At 35.2% G+C, this 19406-nt stretch overlaps 1 protein-coding gene across 4 annotated transcripts in view; it reads right to left on the bottom strand.

Annotated features, from left to right (window-relative positions):
• Positions 1-19406, bottom strand: part of BAZ1A (bromodomain adjacent to zinc finger domain 1A) — a 71470-nt gene that overhangs the window by 12465 nt on the left and 39599 nt on the right. For 3 of the 4 annotated variants that reach the window (XM_081131241.1, XM_081131244.1, XM_081131242.1), the window contains exons 13-21: positions 19271-19366; positions 18930-19154; positions 17840-18005; positions 17510-17623; positions 13686-13810; positions 9960-10556; positions 7650-7813; positions 6774-6928; positions 5238-5386 (exon numbers count right to left, since the gene is read on the bottom strand). In XM_081131241.1, coding sequence (XP_080987367.1) covers positions 5238-5386; positions 6774-6928; positions 7650-7813; positions 9960-10556; positions 13686-13810; positions 17510-17623; positions 17840-18005; positions 18930-19154; positions 19271-19366 — 1791 coding nt within the window. The remainder of the gene's footprint in view (positions 1-5237; positions 5387-6773; positions 6929-7649; positions 7814-9959; positions 10557-13685; positions 13811-17509; positions 17624-17839; positions 18006-18929; positions 19155-19270; positions 19367-19406) is intronic. The other variant, XM_081131243.1, reaches the window with a different exon arrangement.

The following is a 19406-nucleotide window of genomic DNA, read 5'->3' as shown; positions in this document are numbered from 1 at the left end:
AATTAATATCTACAGATAGAGTTCTGAGGGATGAGAGTTAATAGTCAAAACCCAAAAGGCACTATGGAAACAAAATACTATAAGCAAGAGCCAGCAGAATCGGACCCATAAAGATTTGAGAAATTTTTATAAAATATTTTATAAAATAATAGTTTAATGTTTTAAGAAATAAACATTTGAAAATATGAGTAAATAGCAGTTTGCAAATGCATCAGAACTAAAAATAAGAGATAAATCACTCAATGGGAGAGGGGAAAAAATGGATGGTTCAAATGGCTCCTCAGACAAAGCTAAAGAGAAATACTAGCAAAGTGGAAAATAAATACAATACAGTCCATTTGACTTATTTCCATTTTCTCATTTTGTGCTTTCTATTTATCTCGGTTTTTGAGAGAAGGCTTCATGAAAAATCTGGCCTGAGCAGGACCTCCAAAGAAGGAGACAATAAGAACTGCTAATTCAAAGATCTTGAAGGAATCTTTCTGGATACATTAGAGAGCATTCTTATTGGTAATGGCAAGAAATAAGGTTGCAGAGGCCAATGTGGAAGAGTTGAAGAAAAAGGTGAATTATGAAGATCTTTTGGAACCCTGAAAACCAGTTTGAATGGTTTTTAACTCAAAGGCTGGTGAAACGCTACGGATTTTGATCAAAGAGGTGCTTTAAGAAAATTAAACCACTGGTAGCTCAAGGTCCAATTTTTTTAAAAAAAAATTTATTTTTTATTTCCAAGATTAGTAAATTTTTTTATTTTCAGCCTTCAGGAAAAACCAGTTAGGTTCCAGCAGATTTATTTATTTATTTATTTATTTTTGTTTAAAATATTACAGATGTCCCTTTTTCTCCCCAATGACCCATTCCACCCTGTCCCTTCCCCCTCCCCAGTTCCTCTCCCCACCATTGTCTGTGTCCTTGGGTTGTGCATATATGCATATAAATTCTTTGGTTACTCTCTCCCCCTCCACCCACCCGCCCCCCTCCATCCCTCTGACATTCTTCAGTCTCATCTATGCTTCCATGCAAGAGGAAGACAAATAACCCAATTAAGAAATGGGCAAAGGACTTGAATAGACACTTCTCCAAAGAGGACATACAGATGGCCAAGAGACACATGAGAAGAGGCTCAACATCGCTAATCATCAGAGAGATGCAAATTAAAACCACAATGAGGTATCACTTCACACCTGTCAGAATGGCTCATCAACAAATCAACAAACGACATGTGCTGGCGAGGGTGTGGAGAAAGGAGAACCCTAGGACACTGCTGGTGGGAATGCAGAGTGGGGCAACCATTATGGAAAACAGTATGGAGGTTCCTCAAAAAATTAGAAATGGAGTTGCTTTTTGACCCAGTGATTGATTCCACTCCTAGGAATGTATCCTAAGAATCCTGAAACATTAATCAGAAAGAATATATGTATCCCGATGTTCATAACAGCACAGTTTACAATAGCCAAGATCTGGAAACAGCCCAAGTGCCCATCAGTAGATGAGTGAATAAAAAATCTGTGGGACATTTACATCATGGAATACTATGCAGCTGTAAAGAAGAAGAATCTCGTACCTTTTGGGACAGTATGGATGGACCTGGAGAATATTACGCTAAGTGAAATAAGCCAGGCAGTGAAAGACAAACATCACATGATCTCACTTATCCGTGGAATCTAAAGAACTTAATGAACTGATCAAGGCTCAATTTTTATTCCACCTACTCCTACCTACTTTAAAATATTCTCAATTTAAAATAAATATAAATGGTTGTCTACATTTTTCTATTTTCATATAGTATTTAAATAAGGATAAAAACAGTATATACAACTGATTCCATTTTCCTGTTAGTTTTTTATCTTAAACCTTGCTGCTGCCTCAGATTATACCATGCTCATGGGCAGGAATTTCTTGCTCTTCTTTTATTTTCCATTCTGCCAGCACAGATAAATTCCTCAAGAAATTACTAAGTGAAAGGATTTTACTCACATAAAATACTGTTAGAGTCCTATGATCAACTATTACACTGGGAGATTTCACACTGTTAACTGCCCCTGTACAGTAACCCATGTGACCATGCCATGGAGGCTTCTCCAGGAGATCCAACAACAAAAACTCCTAACCTGTAAATCTCCCTATGCTAGTAAAAGAAAAAAAAAAATGCCGTGAATAAATACTATATGCAAAATAAGTAAACATACATCCCATAGCTTGCCAATCTTTTCACTAATATCTAAGTATACTAAGATTGACCAATGTTAACTTTTTCTATACAAACTTAAAAGTATGATTAGCTGAGGTGTGAAATGTAAAAAGGAAAATGTTAGGAAGATGATATTCCCTTCCAAATATCAAATCCAAGGTTTTCCTTCAAAAGCTAAATCTGCAAACCAGTATTCAGCAATATAGAAAGTAAAATCTTAATTCCTTTTTTTTTTTTAAAAATATATCTTTACTGATTTCAGAGAGAGGAAAGGAGAGGGGGAGAGAGAGATAGAAACATCAATGATGAGAGAGTCATTGATCAAGTCCATAACCCGGGCATGTGCCCTGATCAGGAATTGAACCCTGATAGCCTGGATCCCCGGTTGATGCTCAACTGCTGAGCCACACCCAGCCGGGCTAAAATTTTAATTCTTTAAAAAGACAAAGTTCTTTAAAAAGTTAAAAATTTACCATCTCTCACACTAGACTGATCTTCCTCTCTCTTTTTCTTGTCCTTTTTTCCTATCTCCCTTTTGATCTTTATTAATTTCTGTTACCTAATTTCAAATTGATAAAGTTAGTTTGAGGATTTTTCATAGCTTAAGGGTTTAACCATAAATATGACTTTATAAATAATAAAATTATAAACCTAAATTATTTTTCACAAATCTTACATAAAATAAATAATTGAAATATGATCTTCCTAAATTAAAAAAAAAAAAAGCGTAGTTTTATCAATGTGATTAATCCCTAGAATAAAAAGGACAAATTAGGGAAGGTAGAACATAAGCAGAATTTTTATTTTTTATTTGCTTCCTCAAGAAACTGAAATAATCTCTGAAGCTAAACTGGGAAAATTCCTACTATAGTTAATTTGAATGGAGAATTTTTATATTCTACTCAAACATTCATAAAGAGGAACTCCCTTTTCTCTCCCACATTAATGATATTCTTGATTACCTTGCTCCAAATATTCAGACTATTTTAAAGCCCCAGTAGTACCTCCATCTCCTGCTGGTCGCATTAAAAAAAGACCCCTTTATGTTTATTTTAAACATAAAATAAAGAGCCACAGACATCAGTCTTACTATTAACTTTTTATGGAGCAGCAATGGTAACATCCATACTATACATAACCAACATTTGACTTTGACCAACATACACCACCAAAGTAAGTAAGGTAAGTGGACCTTTTCTTATTTTACTTACTTTAAAATTCCAAATTAAAATTGTTTTTTAAAATATCTTTTAGGATTAAATGAATGTTCTAATACAGCTATATGCAAACCAGCATTTAAGAACTCTATAGCTCTAATATAGTTACCAGATATAAGTTGCAACATCTCTCAATGTTAACTCTTTGTCTAAACAGTTAATAAGATGTACTGATGAAAATACAGACACACCAAACAATTTTATTTTTTTCCTCTTGAACTTATAAACTTTAACTGATGGCAATTTCAGAAGTATAAAAATAGCAGAATTGTATTTTATCCCTTACCAGTTTTGGAATTATAGGATTAATGAGTAGTAGTAACATCTTACATTTATAAGAACTACATAATTTACAAATAACTTTTAACTAAAATTTTAACCGAAGTAACTGCAGCTTCAACATGTAATTGTAAGAAATGATAGAGACCCCTTGTACAAGTAATATGGTTTAGCCAAAAAATATTGAGAAATACTGAAAACTGGGAAATAACAGTGACAGTAAAACAAACAATGATACCTTTGTGAGCTGTGATCATATGTATTTTATTTCTAACAAATGCTACTTTCAATGTGAAAACGAGCTATTAAGCTCATGGTGAAATTATCAATTCATAAAAAATATGAATAAGTTTATTAGAACAATGAGATACTGGCCAGAAGCTCTTCAACTTAAAAATAGACACTTTACAAATATATTCACATTCTGAAAATGCTCTGAAAGCACCATCTATTTATAAAACTTTGTTCTTACTACTCAACAGGTAATAGTCAAAAAATTTTTAAGGGATTTTAGTCTATTCAAGTTGCCCTTTTAATGAGACCAAAAGGATATGGTTTTAAAAAACTGTTTCTTTTAGTACCCTATTATTGAGATATAAACTATCTCGATATGATGAATTATAAATTAATTCAACATTTCACAGAGACCACAGGGAAGTAGACAGAGCATGACATGAAAATTGATTTGGAACTTGAAACACATGTTTTCCTAAAGATATAATGATTACATTCCTTGATCAGTCCTTAAAAAGCATATTAATTTCATAAACTGCTAAAACATGATCCAGATAGTATTATTTCTATGATCCTAACCATAAATTATAAAACATTTCCTCATCTGTGTACCCTTTAACACTTGGTATTTCTGATCTAGCACTTCTTAGTGTTCAGGTTAGTGACCAACATTATTAAACCATACCCTAATGGGGGACATTTAAGTAACTTCTTTGGGGTTCTTTTTTAAAATAACAACATATGGCCCAGCCGCGCGTGGCTCAGCAGTTGAGCATCGACCTAAGATCCAGGAGATTGAGGTTCCTTTCCCAGTCAGGGCACATGCTCGGGTTGTGGGCTCAAATCCCCAGCTGGGGGTGTGCAGGAGGCAGCCAATCAATGACTCTCTCATCACTGATGTTTCTATCTCTCTCTCCCTTTCCCTTCCTCTCTCTGAAATCAATAAAGATATATAAAATAAAATAATAACATACAAATTTATGTACAATCTTTGATTATTGAGGGTCTGGCTAATCACAGGTTGTGGTAATCTTTCTTTTGATTAAGGTTTCACAAAAGAGATTGACAGAAATAGTTAAAAAGGTATTTATTAAAATGAATAAATATTTAGAATAAAATTTAAAAAATAGTATGTAAGTATTATTTAAAAATAAATCTCACCTGAAAGAACTCATATATTAAAATGAAAATACAATCTCAAAATTTTCAAGTCAATCAGTTTCATTATTTTAGCCAATAAAGTTCTATTAATCAAGGGGCAATTTCAGAATCATTTAAAATATAACTAATATTTTCAATTAAAAACAGATACTTACCAAGTGGAGCTTTGAGAAAACGCCGCTCAATGCCCTGCTCTATTTGAAAGAGGGCCATTGCCAGATAATGAACCACGTTGCTCACTGATTGAGGTGTACTTGCATTCGTTGAGACAGTACTTGGAGTTTCTGTTTTTATGCCCAAAAGTCTACAATTAAAACAATGAAGAGTTTATGGTATTCAAAAACACTATTAGGTGAGACTTGAGTACACTGATTCATCAAAATGCTTACTTATATCCGTGTAAGAAACAGTTTCCTCAGTCTCAAAGAGCTCTCAGAAGACAGTAGGAAAGGGAGATTTATACATGAATCAAGAGCTAAACTAAATATCAAGTTATTTAAGGTCAGAGGGCAAATATTTGGAGGAGGGAAGGTAGATGAGACAAGGCATAGGGGAAAGGTTTTAGAGAGGCACTATGATGGGCCTTAAAGGAAGAGTAGCTCAGGCAGCTTATCTCCATTTCTCTTGCTTTAACTTTTACCGGGTAGGACAATATAGCTGCCTCCTAACTAGTTCCTTAGCCTCCAATCTTACTCCCTTTGCAATCAATCTCCATGCTGCAGCTAAAACGGTCATTTAAAAGTACAAACCCATTCACTCAAAGCCTCTGGTTTACTGTCTTCCCTCCCAGTATCATATCTTCCCCACATTTAGGTCTCAGCTTTGGATTCACTCCCTCTAGAATTCTCTTTGCTGTTTTCCATGTTCTACCAAGACAAACAGCCCTCCTAGGAACAACATTTGCACTGAGTATTTACTTCCACCAGAACTCTCACCCTGTTCTATAATTGTTAGCTTAATGTCTCTCTACCATTTCCTTCTACACAATAAACTCCTTAAGGGAAGATATTATCCAAAATAACTCCAAAAATGTTCAAGCATCACCCTAGCCAGTTTTGCTCAATGGTTAGAGCGTCAGCCTGTGAACTGAAGGATCCTGGGTTTGATTCGGGCCACAGGCATGTATCTTGGTTTCAGGCTCAATCCCCCACCCTGGTTGGTAGGTGAGCAGAAGGCAACCAATCGATGTGTCTCTCTCACACTGATGTCTCTCTCTCTTTCTCCCTTCCACTCTCTCTGAAAAGCAATGGAAAAAATATCCTCGGGTGAGGATTAAAAACAAACAAAAACCCCAAAATGTACCAGTACCTATCTACAGATATAGAGATATAGATTTTGATTTTCAGTTCAAATAATATTTAAGTCTACCACAATTTACTAAATTTTCCTATGGAAAAGAAAAATGGATAGTATAAAATTACTTTCTGAAATTAATAAAACCTTAAGTTCAAAGACCTTTTTAAATTTGGATAAATTATTACCTTAACAAGTTGTCTTTTGGCTACATCAGTACAAAGTGGGGTAACAAAGCGCCTGAGGTTTGAGCAAAAGCATCATTTCAGTGGTTATAAAAGTTAAAGTCCTCATGATAAGATTTTAAACAATTTTTTTATTGAAGAAAAAGAACATTTACATTAGAAAAAACAGTGTGTGGCAAAGAAAAGTGATGGTTACTTAAAAATCTTTTGTACCTGTCTTTTACTATGACCTTTGCTTGCTCATCAATTTCCATCTCTTCTACATTTTCATTCACAGTTTTAATTATCCCATTTTCCTTGTTTTCTTCATTTAACAACTCATACCGTCCATTTTCTAATGCTGATCTCCAGATGTGTCGATCTGTAACCTGTAACAAACCCCAAATTACTAACCCTGAAAACTGGAATATGTTGTTTCTAAGGAATATGAGGTTCAATGTACATATGAAAAACTCATGAATATTGTAGAAGAGATTGTGAATCAAAAAGGGATCTAAAAATAAGATTACTAAGTGGTCAAAATGGAATTCATATCATTCATAGATGGAAGCTTTAGTACCTTACTCTCTATATAGGGAAATCATAAACAATTCTAAGATTGGTCACCTGATAGTAGCAAAAAAGTGACAGATGATAGCAAAGCAATGAATAGAACACACATATCAAGCATGAATTACTTACAGATTTTAAAAAGGTAACAAAGAAACCAATAAACAAACCAGACTCAGCAGAGCAGGCGGGAGCTGGTCAAGGAAGAAGAAAATATCCTTACACATTTCAACATCTTGGATGAAAATACCATAAAACAGATATTTTAAAAATACTAAAAATTAATATTAAAAGGTCAGTTATGTTCACTAAATTCTGTTTAAGAAAGCAGATATAGTCATATAGCATAATTAAGAAAGATTTATATCCATACATAAACATTGTGATACAGGGGAATAATAAACTTAAATTTTAATAAAAAGTATATCACTCGCTGGTATTTATTCAAAACACACATGGGTTACCTATATCAAAGAAATGGACAAATATGACCCAAAATTCTGGTAATCAGATAAACTAAAAATGAGAACAGATACAAACCTTTATTGCTCCTAATGTTCCTTGGTAGATTCTGTCTTCAATATCCAAAAGAAAATCTCTCAGCCGCAATTCAAGCTGCCTTTCTGCAGACATCTGAGATGGATCATATGCATTGGAAACTCTTCCTCGAGTATACATAGGTTTGCTATCAGTTTGAGGTTTGTCTGAAATAGTTATTCATAATAAATTATGATTTCCTTATTAAAAAATACAACTACCCCATGTGACTGTTAATGATCATGAGATAATGGATATAAAAACCTTTAGAGGCATTCTCCTCAAGTGCACATAGGATATTCTCAAAGATAGACCACATTAGGACACAAAACAAGTCCCCACAAGTTCAAGAAGACTGAAATCATATCAAGCATCTTCTCAGACATTTACACCATGGAATACTATGCAGCTATAAAAACGAAGGATCCCTTACCCTTTGAGGCAGCCTGGTGGAAGGTGGAGAGTATTATGCTAAGTGAAATAAGCAAGTCAGAGAAAGACATATATCACATGATCTTACGTATATGTGGAATCTAATAAACAAAATAGATTCAGAGATATAGAAGCATGGAACAGACTGATACAGACTGATGAATCTCAGAGGGAAGGTGGGGGTGGGTGGGTGGAAGGGGGAGATTAACATAAGAATTTATATGCATATATGCATAACTCATGGACACAGACAATAGTGGGGTAAAGGCCTGTGGGGAGGGGATCAATGGGGGAAAAAGAGGACATTTGTAATACTTGAAACAATAAAGATAAATTAAAAATAACTTTTAGTAAATCCTCAAGTGCAATAAAAAAAGGGGAGGGGAGAAAATGCTTGTACACCATATATCTGAAGAGGGACTTGTATCTAGGATATATAAAGAACTCTTACAATAAAAAGACAATCCAATTAAAAATGGGCAAATGATCTGAATAGACTTTTCTTTAAGAAAGATATATGAATGTCCAGTAAGACCATGACAAAATGCTCTACATCATTTTACTCATTCAGGAAATGCATGTCTAAAATAAAATGAAGTATCACTTCACACTTCTAGGATGGCTAGAATAAAAAAGTCAGATAACAACAAGTGTTGGAAGGACGTAGAGAAATCTCAACCCTCATACACTGTTGGCAGAAATATAAAATGGTGTAGCCACTTTGGGAAACAGTCTGGTACTTCCTCAAACAATTAAACAGAATCACCATATAGCCTAGTAATTTCACTCTTACTGAATTGTATATTTTTAATGGGTGAATTGTATAGTGTATGAATTAAATCTAATAAAGCTGTTAAAAAAAAGAATTGTAAGCTATAGTTTTTAATCCTGAAGAGAACTAAAGTATTGATGGTAATATGCCCCCAAATTTTAAGAGTTCTCTACCTAGAGAATCTCACTTAGAAATCATTAAACTATGATCTAGGAGACTGTGGTTTGATTCCCGGTCAGGGCACATACCTGGGCTGCGGGCTCGAAACCCAGCAGGGGGCATGCGGGAGGTAGCTGATCAATGACTCTCATCATTGATGTTTCTCTCTCTCCCCCTCTCCCTCCCTCTCTCTGAAATCAATAAAGATACTTTACAAAATCTTAAAAAAAAAAAAAAAAAGAAATATAAAACATTATACCTAGCCCTGGCTGGGTGGCTCGGTTGGAGCACCATCCTGTCTACCAAAAGGTTGCAGGTTAGGTTCTCCATTAGGGCACATACCGAGGTTGCAGGCTCCATCCCCAGTTGGGGCGCATACAGGAGGCAGCCAACCAGTGTTTCTCTCTCCCTTCCTCTCTCTCTCTAAAATCAATAAAAACATATCCTTGGATGAGGATTAAAACAAAACAAAAACAAAAACTTACACCTGAATATGTCCTACTGCTTTCTTATCTGTCATCAATGGACCAGACATTGAACAGAAAATGTTGCTACCTGATCTGCCCTTGCAGCCAATCTCCAAAGGGATCACTAATGGAACTTGTCCCTGGACCCTCAGCCAAAAACCCTCAGTGAGTGACTTCCCTCACCATTAGATCTCTAAAACTGATGGTAACCTTAAGGGCTTTGGGTATTCAGAACCTATGGATAAAGGAATGAGGTCAGGAAGACTGTATCTTCTTTCATTGCTTGATGTGCACCTCATAATACAAACGGAACCCAGTGGAATCTAGAGAACTTTGTTTCCCCGAACAGGCAAATCCTCTTAACTCTCAAACTGATAGCATGGTCCAAATCAAAGATAAGCTATTTTAATATAGCTCTAATAGTTTAAAAAATGTTTAATCCTGAATCAGAGTTTTATGGGGAAAGAATAATTAAAAATTTACCTGAAAAATGAAATTTCTCTTCAGAAAAACGGGCTAGCTGTGCACATATTCTGCTTTTCTCTTGTAGCAAAGTTTCTTTTAAGGCACTTTCTCTATGTCCTCTAGAATTAAGAGCTTCAATAAGCTGCTCCAGCTGTTCACAAGAACTGTAAAAGCACCACCGATTTGGCTTATGCACTGGTTTTGGCAGTTGCACAGAATCATCACATGGACCTTGGTCAATGTTGGAGGTAGATTCAGACATCAAAGACTCTCCAGTTTTAGTGGATACCTGAGCATTTTGAGACTGTACATTATTCTGAAATGATGAAGGTCTAGGCAACAGCATATCTTCAGTGAGACCAGAATAATCCTCTTCGATAAACAATCCAGGAATAGAAGGGAAAATCCAGTATCGTCTATACATGCGGTCACGTCCTAAGGGGAAGATGTTGGTGCATGCTATAGCACTTTGGATTTTTTCTAAGAGCTCTTTCTCTTTTCGCTGGTGTTCCTGTTTTAAAGCTTCTTCCTCATCAGCAGTAAGAGGCTCTCTTGTTAAACAGTTGATTTCTTCTTGACTCGTAAATTCTTTAAATCCATTTTGTCCCCTTTTCCCTATAGTTGAAATAACATTGGATCATCATATTTTAAACTTTCATTAGAAAAATAAGATATAAGGCTACCCCAAATTACTATGTGTTATGGGGTGAAGTGTATGCCCCCAAATTCATAGGTTGAAATCCTAAACCCCTATGTGACTGCTTCTGGAGACAGGTCCTTTAAGGAGGTAATTAAGGTGAAATGAGGTCATAAGGGTGGGACCCTATAAGGACTACTGTCCTTATAGGAAGAGGAAGAGAGACCAGAGCATTCTCTCTCTCTCTCCACTGTGGGTACAGAGGAAAGGTTGTGAGAGGACACAGTGAGAAAGTGCTATTCTGTAAGCTGAGGAGAGAAGCCTCACCAGAAATCAACCCTGCTGGCAACTTGATCTTGTACTTCCAGCCTCCAGAACTGTGAGAAAATAAGTTCCTGTTGTTTAAGCCATCCAGTCTGTGGTATTTTGTTATGGCAGCACTAACAGACTAATACACCACGTTAATAAGAAATTGGTACAGTTAAATATAAAAGGACACACAAAAATCTGTGATTTCTGCACTGGAGAGTGTGGCAGTCTGTTACTCTGCAATATACATTCAGGCTTTCTTCTGAGGCAGGAATCAGCAAACTACATTTAAAAAGGGCTAGCTAGTAAATATTTTAAGCTTTATGGGTTATGTGGTTTCTGTCACAGCTACTCAACTCTGCAACTGTAGCATGAAAACAATCACAGACAATATGTAAATGAATGCGCATGGCTGTGTTCAATAAAACTTTATGATCACTGAAATCTGAATTTCATATAATTTTCACGTCAAAAAATGAGTTCCTTTTTTGAATTTTTTCAACTTTTAAAAATTGTAGCCCTGGTCAGTTTGGCTCGGTGGTTAGAGCTTTGGCCCACAGAATGAAGGGTACCAGGCTTGATTCCAGCCAAGGGCACATACCTTGGTTGCAGGCTTGATCCCCAGTCCCAGTGGGGGCATGTGCGGGAGGCAACCGATTAATGTGTCTCTCTCACATCAGTGTTTCTCTCTCTCTCCCCCATCCCTTCCACTCTCTCTGAAAAGCAATGGAAAAACTATCCTCAGGTGAGGATTAAAATAATAAATGAAATTGTAGAAACCATTTTTAGCTTATGCGTTATATAAAAACAGGCGGCAGGGCAGATTTGGCCAAATGGACTGTATTACTAACCACTGCTTTCAAGTAAGAGAACTCTTAACTTTTAGTTGGGTACCCAGCAATCCAAAAGGACATTTCCTAGACCCTGTTTCCCCAGCAAGCATGGCTACATGAGAAACTTCTGATGAAAGAAATGGGAAGAGAAGCATTATATGTAACTTCAGAGTCATGCTTCTTTTTCTTCTTTCCCTCTTCCAACTAGCTCTAAAGTGAAGACATGATGATAAATCATTTTGGAACATCAGATCAGGATGGACACACCGACAAGATGGAAAGATTCTGGATTCCTGGTACCTGGCTCGCATTAATGATGTGTTGAAGAATTAAACTTCTCTCTTATTTCAGTTACTGTCAAATTATTTAAATAGTTGGGAGTGTTTTTCATTTCTACTTCTTTTTGCTTGAAAGAGTTTGTACAAGATTATAATTATTTCATTCTTTAAAACTGGCAGAATAACCTATAAAACTGTCCAGATTGCCCTGGTCAGTTTGGCTCAGAGATTAGAGCATTGGCCTGTGGACCGAAGGGTCTCGGGCTCAATTCCCAGTCAAGGCCACGTACCTGGGTTGCAGGTTTGATCCCTGGCCCAGTCCAGGCATGTGTGGGAGGCAACCAATTGATGTTTCTCTTGTTCCCTCCCTTCTGCTCTCTCTTAAAAAAAAAAAAGAAAAAAAATCAATGGATAAAGAGTATCCTTAGGTGAGGGTTAACCAAAAAAAAAAAAATTTGTCCAGGACTGATGTTTTCTTTGTAGGAAGACTTTTACTACTAATTCAAGATCTTTAATGGTTTAGAACCATTTACATTTTTAACTTTTTCATTAATCCATTTTTATAATTTACATTTTTCAATTTATTGCCATAAAATTGTACACATAAAATCAATTTCAAAAAAAGTTTTGTCTAGTTTGCGTCTTTTTCAAAGAACAAACTTTTGGCTTTGTTGTTCTTCTCTATTATAGTTTTATTTTCTATTAATTTCTACTCAAATCTATTGTTTCCTGGTATTTGGGGGGATTATTCTATTTCCTACTTCTAACTTCTTAAATAAATACCTGGTTCAATTTGCCTTTCTTGATTCCTAATATAGCTTTAATATGTATTAAATGTTTCTCAAAGTAAAGGAACTGTATGAAACAAATGTTAACATGCAACATTGATTAGTTTAAAATATTTTCTAGTTTCCATTATGGTTTCTCCTTTGACACACTGCTTGGAAGTATGCTTTAAAACTCTAATCATATGAGGTTTATTTGTTTTGAATTTCTAAATCAATTGCATTGCAATCAGAGAATACAGCCGCCATGATACAGGAGACTTTCTGTCTATAATAACCATTTAGAAAATAATGTAGAAAAAAATAGCATCCAAATTACAGGCACAGAATAAACTTAAGGATTAAGTTATCAAATGCAGATGGTTAAAGATCCTCAGAAGTAATTTGTATCAATAGCTTTGAAAAAATGTATTTTTTTGATCCAGGAATTTGTGAAATTATTTTAAGGCAGTAGAGATTTCCATTCTCAGAAATATGACACCAATTACAAGCATTACTGATCTTTGTATCTCTAGTATCTAGCATTCAATGAATGTTGAATGGGTACATTATAGAAAAAAATTTCTATTTGGCCTAATATAATGTAGTAAATATAAAAACTCAACAAAACTCACTGACTAACCAAAATTAGAAGTTATGAGAAACTGACTTATTAAAGAGATAGGAATACTGCCTCTCTTCCCTACGCGACATGTAAATAAAGACCTAATCATAAATATATTAATGTAACGTCATAACACCATTTTATAACAAAACAGTCACAGCTATGAGTTAGGCACTTAAAAAACAAACACACCTTGAAATCACAAATGGAAGTAATCTAATACATATGTCAAGATAGCTGAATTAATAGTGCCTTATTAAAAACAAGTAAGCATGTCCTTAAAAAATTTCTGTATTACCCCTTCTGCTTCTTTTATGTGATCCTGGGTCATCTTCATCTTCAGTGACCGTATCTTGATCTAGTTCCTTTTGCTCTATTTCTTTGCTCTCAGTGCTAGTATCAAAATCTTCCCTTTCTTCCTCCCTTGAGGATAAAAACAAAGATTATATTTATTAATGAATATATAATTCCATTCATAAAATATAATTTCAAGAATGTAAAACAAAAAGTAATCCAAGATACGGGTGAGAAAGAGGCAGGGGTAGACAATACTGGGTCTTTGTAGGCATTATTCAAAATGCAATGGTTAAAAAAAAAGAGAGAAAGAGGGAGAGAAAGCAATGGTAAAAAAATAGAAGAGTTTAGTAAAGAGAAATGATATGATTAAGAAGCACTTTGGCTGCTACATGGAAAATTATCTGGCAGAGAAAGTAGACGAGGGGAGACCAGTAAAGTGACCACTATAATAGTCCAGGTAGTTGGCTGGAAGGTGATGGTGGCTCAGAGTAGAAAGAAGATAAATATATAGTGGAGGAGAAAGGTAGACAAATTTCAGATATAAAATAGGCAGAAAGAACACAATATGAATGTTTTACCTAATCCATTGCACTGTCCAAATTAAAACTAAAATTGTATGAATCTGAAATAAATTCCACCATTTATGTTCTACATACAAAGTGAGGTTTGCAAACTCAACTGTATTCAGAAGTCAGAGAGATAATGTAAATGAATGAGGCTAGATGAATATTAAAAAAATGAAGTTGTGGGATCTATAACATGTTTTTCTTTTTTTGAAAAACATATCACAAGGAAAAACTGTAACTATGTGAGGTGATGAATATTAACTAAACTTACTGTGGTAATCATGACAGAATATGTGCATATATTAAATCATTTTGTTGTACACTTTAAACTAATACAATGTTATATGTCAATTATATTTCAATAAAACTGGGAAAAGGTTATAAAATGTAAAAAAGAATTGACATAAAATTCACACACCTTTTTAAAGTACATGATTCAGTAGTTTTTAGTATATTTATAAGGTTGTACAGTCATTACCCCTATTTAATTCCAGATCATTTTCATTATCTCAAAAGAAAAACTCCATAGTAGTCACTTTCCATTTTCTCTTCCCCACTGACTCTAGTAACCACTCATCTACTTTGTGCTATGGATTTGTCTATTCTGGACTTTTCACATAAATGCAATCATACAAAACATGGCCTTTTAGGACTAGCTTCTTTCACTTGGCATAGTGTTTTCAAAGTTCATCCACATTGTAGCATATAAGAGAGTTCCTTCTTATTGTTGAATAACATTCTGCTGTATGAATATACCACAAAAGGGATATACAGTTTTGTTTATCTATTCATCAACTGATGGACATTTGGGGTTGTTACTTTTTTTTTTTTAATATATCTTTATTGATTTCATAGAGAGGAAAGGAGAAGGAGAGAGAGAGAGAAACATCAATGATGAGAGAGTCATTGATCGGCTGCCTCCTGCACGCCCCCGACTGGGGATCAAGCCCGCCACCTGGGCCTGTGCCCTGACTGAGAATTGAACCCCAATCACCTGGATCCTGGAGCGACACTCAATCGCTGAGCCACGTCTGGCCAGGCTCGGGTTGTTACCTTTTTGGCTATTAAGAATAATGCTGCTATGCCGTGGCCAGTGTGGCTCAGTTGGCTGGACGTCGTCCTGTGCACTGAGAGGTCACTGGTTTGATTCCCAGTCAGGGCATATACCCAGGTTGCGGGTTTGATCCCTGAACCAGAAGCAACCAATGTTTCTCTCTCTCTCAAATAAAATAAAGAATGCTGCTGTTATAAACATCCATGTATAAACATTCAGGTGAACGTATATTCTTAATTCTCTTGGGTAAATACCTATGAGTGGAATTTCTGGGTCATATAGTATCATATGGTTTAATTGTTTGAGGAACTGCCAGACTTATCAAAAACAGCTATGCCATTTTACTCCACCATCAGTGTATAAGAGTTCCAACCTTTTCCACTTCCTTACCAACATTTCCTATTGTCTCTCATTTGGATTACAGCCATCCTATTGAGTGTCAAGTAATACGTCATTGTGATTCTGATGCACATTTCCCTAATGACTAATGATGTTTAGCATTTTTTCATGCACTTCCTATATGTCTTCTTTGGAGAAATGCCAATTAAAATCCTCTGCCTATTTTTTATTTTTTTCCATTGCTTTTCAGAGGGGGGGCGGGGAGAGAGAGAGAGAGAGAGAAACATCGATGTGAGAGAGACACATCGATTGGTTGCCTCCTGCCTGTGCCCCGACCAGGGCCGGGGATCGAGTCTGCAACCAAGGTACATGCCCTTGGCCAGAATCGAACCCAAGACCCTTCAGTCTGCAGGCCGACGCTCTAACCACTGAGCCAAACCAGCTAGAGCCTTTGTCTATTTTTTAACTGGGTTGTCTTTTTATTGTTGAGCTGTATGAGTTCTTTATCTATTCTGGATATTTGACCATTATCATATTTTTTTCATTGATTCTACAGTGAGGAAGAGAGAGGTAGAAAGAAACAGAGAAAAAGCAATGTGAGAGAGAAAAATCAATCGATTGCCTTGCACATGCACCCTGAATGGGGATCGAACTGGCAACCCAGGTATATGCCCTGATTGGGAATTGAACCCATGACCCTTCAGTGTACAGGGTGATGCTCTAACCAATTGAGCCACACCAGCCAGGGCTCTTTTTACCTTCTTAACAGTGTCCTTTAAAGTACAAATTTTTAAATTCTGATGAAGTCTAATTATCTATTTTTTTCTTTGGTTGTTTGTGCTCAAGGTGTCATATCTATTAACTTTCTTTAAGGCATCCAAATTCAATAAAAAAAAAAATATATATATCTTTATTGATTTCAGAGAGAGGGAGAAGGAGAGAGAGAGAGATAGAAACATCAATGAGAGAGTCATTGATTGGCTACTTCCTGCATGCCCCCTACTGGGGATTGAGCCCGCAACCCAGGGCATGTGCCCTGACTGGGAATCGAACCTCGATCTCCTGGATCGTAGGTCGATGCTCAACCGCTAAGTCACTCCCAGCTGGGTCCAAATTCAATTTCTTAAGGTATTGTTGATAGCCATATAAAATATAGCTGTTACAAGTTTGTGACCTATGAACTTCAGACTCAGTAGGTTATTTTACATGTAAGTATAATCAAAAGTCAGTATACTAATTTTGGAGTACTGAGACTTTTGAAACATTCCTTTACAGATTTTGTAAAAAAAAAATAAAATTATTATTTCTGCTAAATTTGAATATGGTTTGGCATCTACAATATGGAAAAATTCCCACTTGTCTTCATAGCTAATCTTCATCCCAAATATTCTGAAATGTAATAAAATACTTAGGTAGTTACTAAATTACTTAAGGTGCTTTCATCCTTTCTTTATACTTTCTACCAAAACCTCCAATCTCATCCCTAATCGTCAATAGGCTCAGAGGAGCTCTGTGAAACACAGTGTACAACTGTTGATGATGATGGTGGTGGAGTAGGGGATATACTATTAATGCTAGACATATATTACTGGTTAAAAATGGCCTATTGTAAGTTTTCAGGGAAATTATCATTAATAACATTAATTCTATGAGAAAATGAGTTACAGATTCACTGGAAGTACTTTTAAACACAACACATGTATACTTAAGGACTGTCTATACTGTGGAACTTTCATAGGCTCACAACACAATTATTGTATCTACAGACCACTAGTTTTCTAAAAATTTTGAAACCGTTTTAGAGTTCAAGGTGCTGATTTTTATTCTTTATGGAAAGCAAGGTGAACAGTGTAATTCAAACCATACCCAACTGACATATCTGCAGCTGAATTTCTTTGCTCATCTTCCTTCAGTTTTTCTTGCTTCTCTTTCATTTTTTGTTCCTGCTCCTTAAGTTTTTCTGCCTTCCTTTTACGAATTCTGAAAGTTAAAATAAAATATTATAGTCTATCTGATGTTTTTAACTTTTCGCATCTTGCCTTTAAACATCAAATTATGGAAAATGCTCCAAATGTTATCACAAAACTATAATGTACCAATTCATTCATAACCTCTTAGTAAAGGCAGCAAACACCAGTGTGAGATGCAAAAAATAAACAGCTTTCATTAGCACAACTGACAATAATTGTCTCTTACCTAGCAGCTGCTTCTTCCCTCTCTTTTCGATGTTGTTCTGCTTTTAACTCCCGGAACTCCTGCTTTGCCTGTCGTAATATATCAACATAATCTTCAATAAAATCCCTAGTAGAAACTAGGGTCAGTAGTTTCCCACAGAGAGCATGAAGTATCTTCATTTTTTCTCCTGTCAAAAATTGGTAAATGACTTCTGTATTATTGACAAAAAAGGAATTATGTTTGAAATATTTTAATTTGTGGCTCAATGTGAAAATGCTTAAGAAAGAATAGGGGAAAGTCTCCTAAGGTCATACATGCCAATGGCATGCCTTCAGAAAAAAGCACCTTTGAGTCCAATTTAATAGTTATGTGATATATAAGGCATTTCAAATACTAATGATTACCTTATATACTAGAGTGAAATAGACATGAAACATTTTCTAACTACAAAAATTTATTTTTCAAGTTTTAATTTTTAGGCTCACATATAAAGTTCAAATCAAAACTAAGTTATAACAACATGAATTTTCTCTAAAATGGCAATAGGCAAATTGCTACTCTGAAAAAATTGCTCAAAAACACTAGCATAAATTATAAAAACTATATGAATGTTAGGAATTAAGGTCCTCTACTTCTATCATATGTTCTGTTTTCTTAGTCATATAAAATTAAACTATATATATTTGTATTATTATAATTTTTTATTTAAAAAGGAAGTAAAAATAACTCATACTGTTTCTCATACCTCAAGTACTTATTCAAGCAAGTTTTAGAAATTAGCAGCTATAGCTTAAACTGATACACTAATAAAAATGAAAGCTAATTCTCACTTATCCTTTTAAACTTAGATTCAGTAGACAAATCAAAAAAATTCAAATGAAAAAGAAAAGAAAATCATAAATAATTAAAGCTAGTATGAACAACAACAGTAGTTTCAATTTAGGTCACTATTAGTATTACAACACTTTTTTGAAAAGACTATATTTCTCTTTCTCTTTTAAAACTGCTTATTATCTATTATTTCTCATTAGCAACCTAGTTTTCTGGGTGTAAGAGGCATAAGAGGGTAGAAAGTGGAAAGGTTATACAGATTCCAACTTGCAAGGTTTACCTGGTGTCAAATCATACACTGAAGTGCTTGACAGTTTCTTCACTAAACTGGGATTGCTTAAACGAAGCTCCATACAGGCATCATCTGTAGCATCAAATCCTCCTCGTTTTTGATATCTGTACTTTGCATTTGCTGATGTTACATCAGCACCTGAAGCTAAGATGTGCAGTCTGAGGATTTCAGAAAGAGTGCAGCTATCAAGATCCAAGCTTTTCAAACTGCAGCCTATAGTTAAAAATAAAAATAGTCATTTAGAATGTAAACCATAAATCTTCAGCAATGTAAAATGTACCTTTATAAAATTAAAAAGCCAATTAAAAAAAAAAAAAGCCCACACATACCCTGGTGCAACTGCGGCCATGCAGCTGCCAAAGATGCAACTGCAGACAGTGCAGATTTTGTGGGGTCTGCATCTTCATCCAAAGCCTCTGTTAAATCTTTAAGGAAATAAATACTTTATTCTAGTGCAAATTAAAG

This window comes from Miniopterus schreibersii, assembly GCF_964146895.1.
Source record: "Miniopterus schreibersii genome assembly, chromosome: 1".
Lineage (NCBI taxonomy): Eukaryota > Metazoa > Chordata > Mammalia > Chiroptera > Miniopteridae > Miniopterus > Miniopterus schreibersii.
This window is presented reverse-complemented; position numbering and strand designations above follow the sequence as displayed.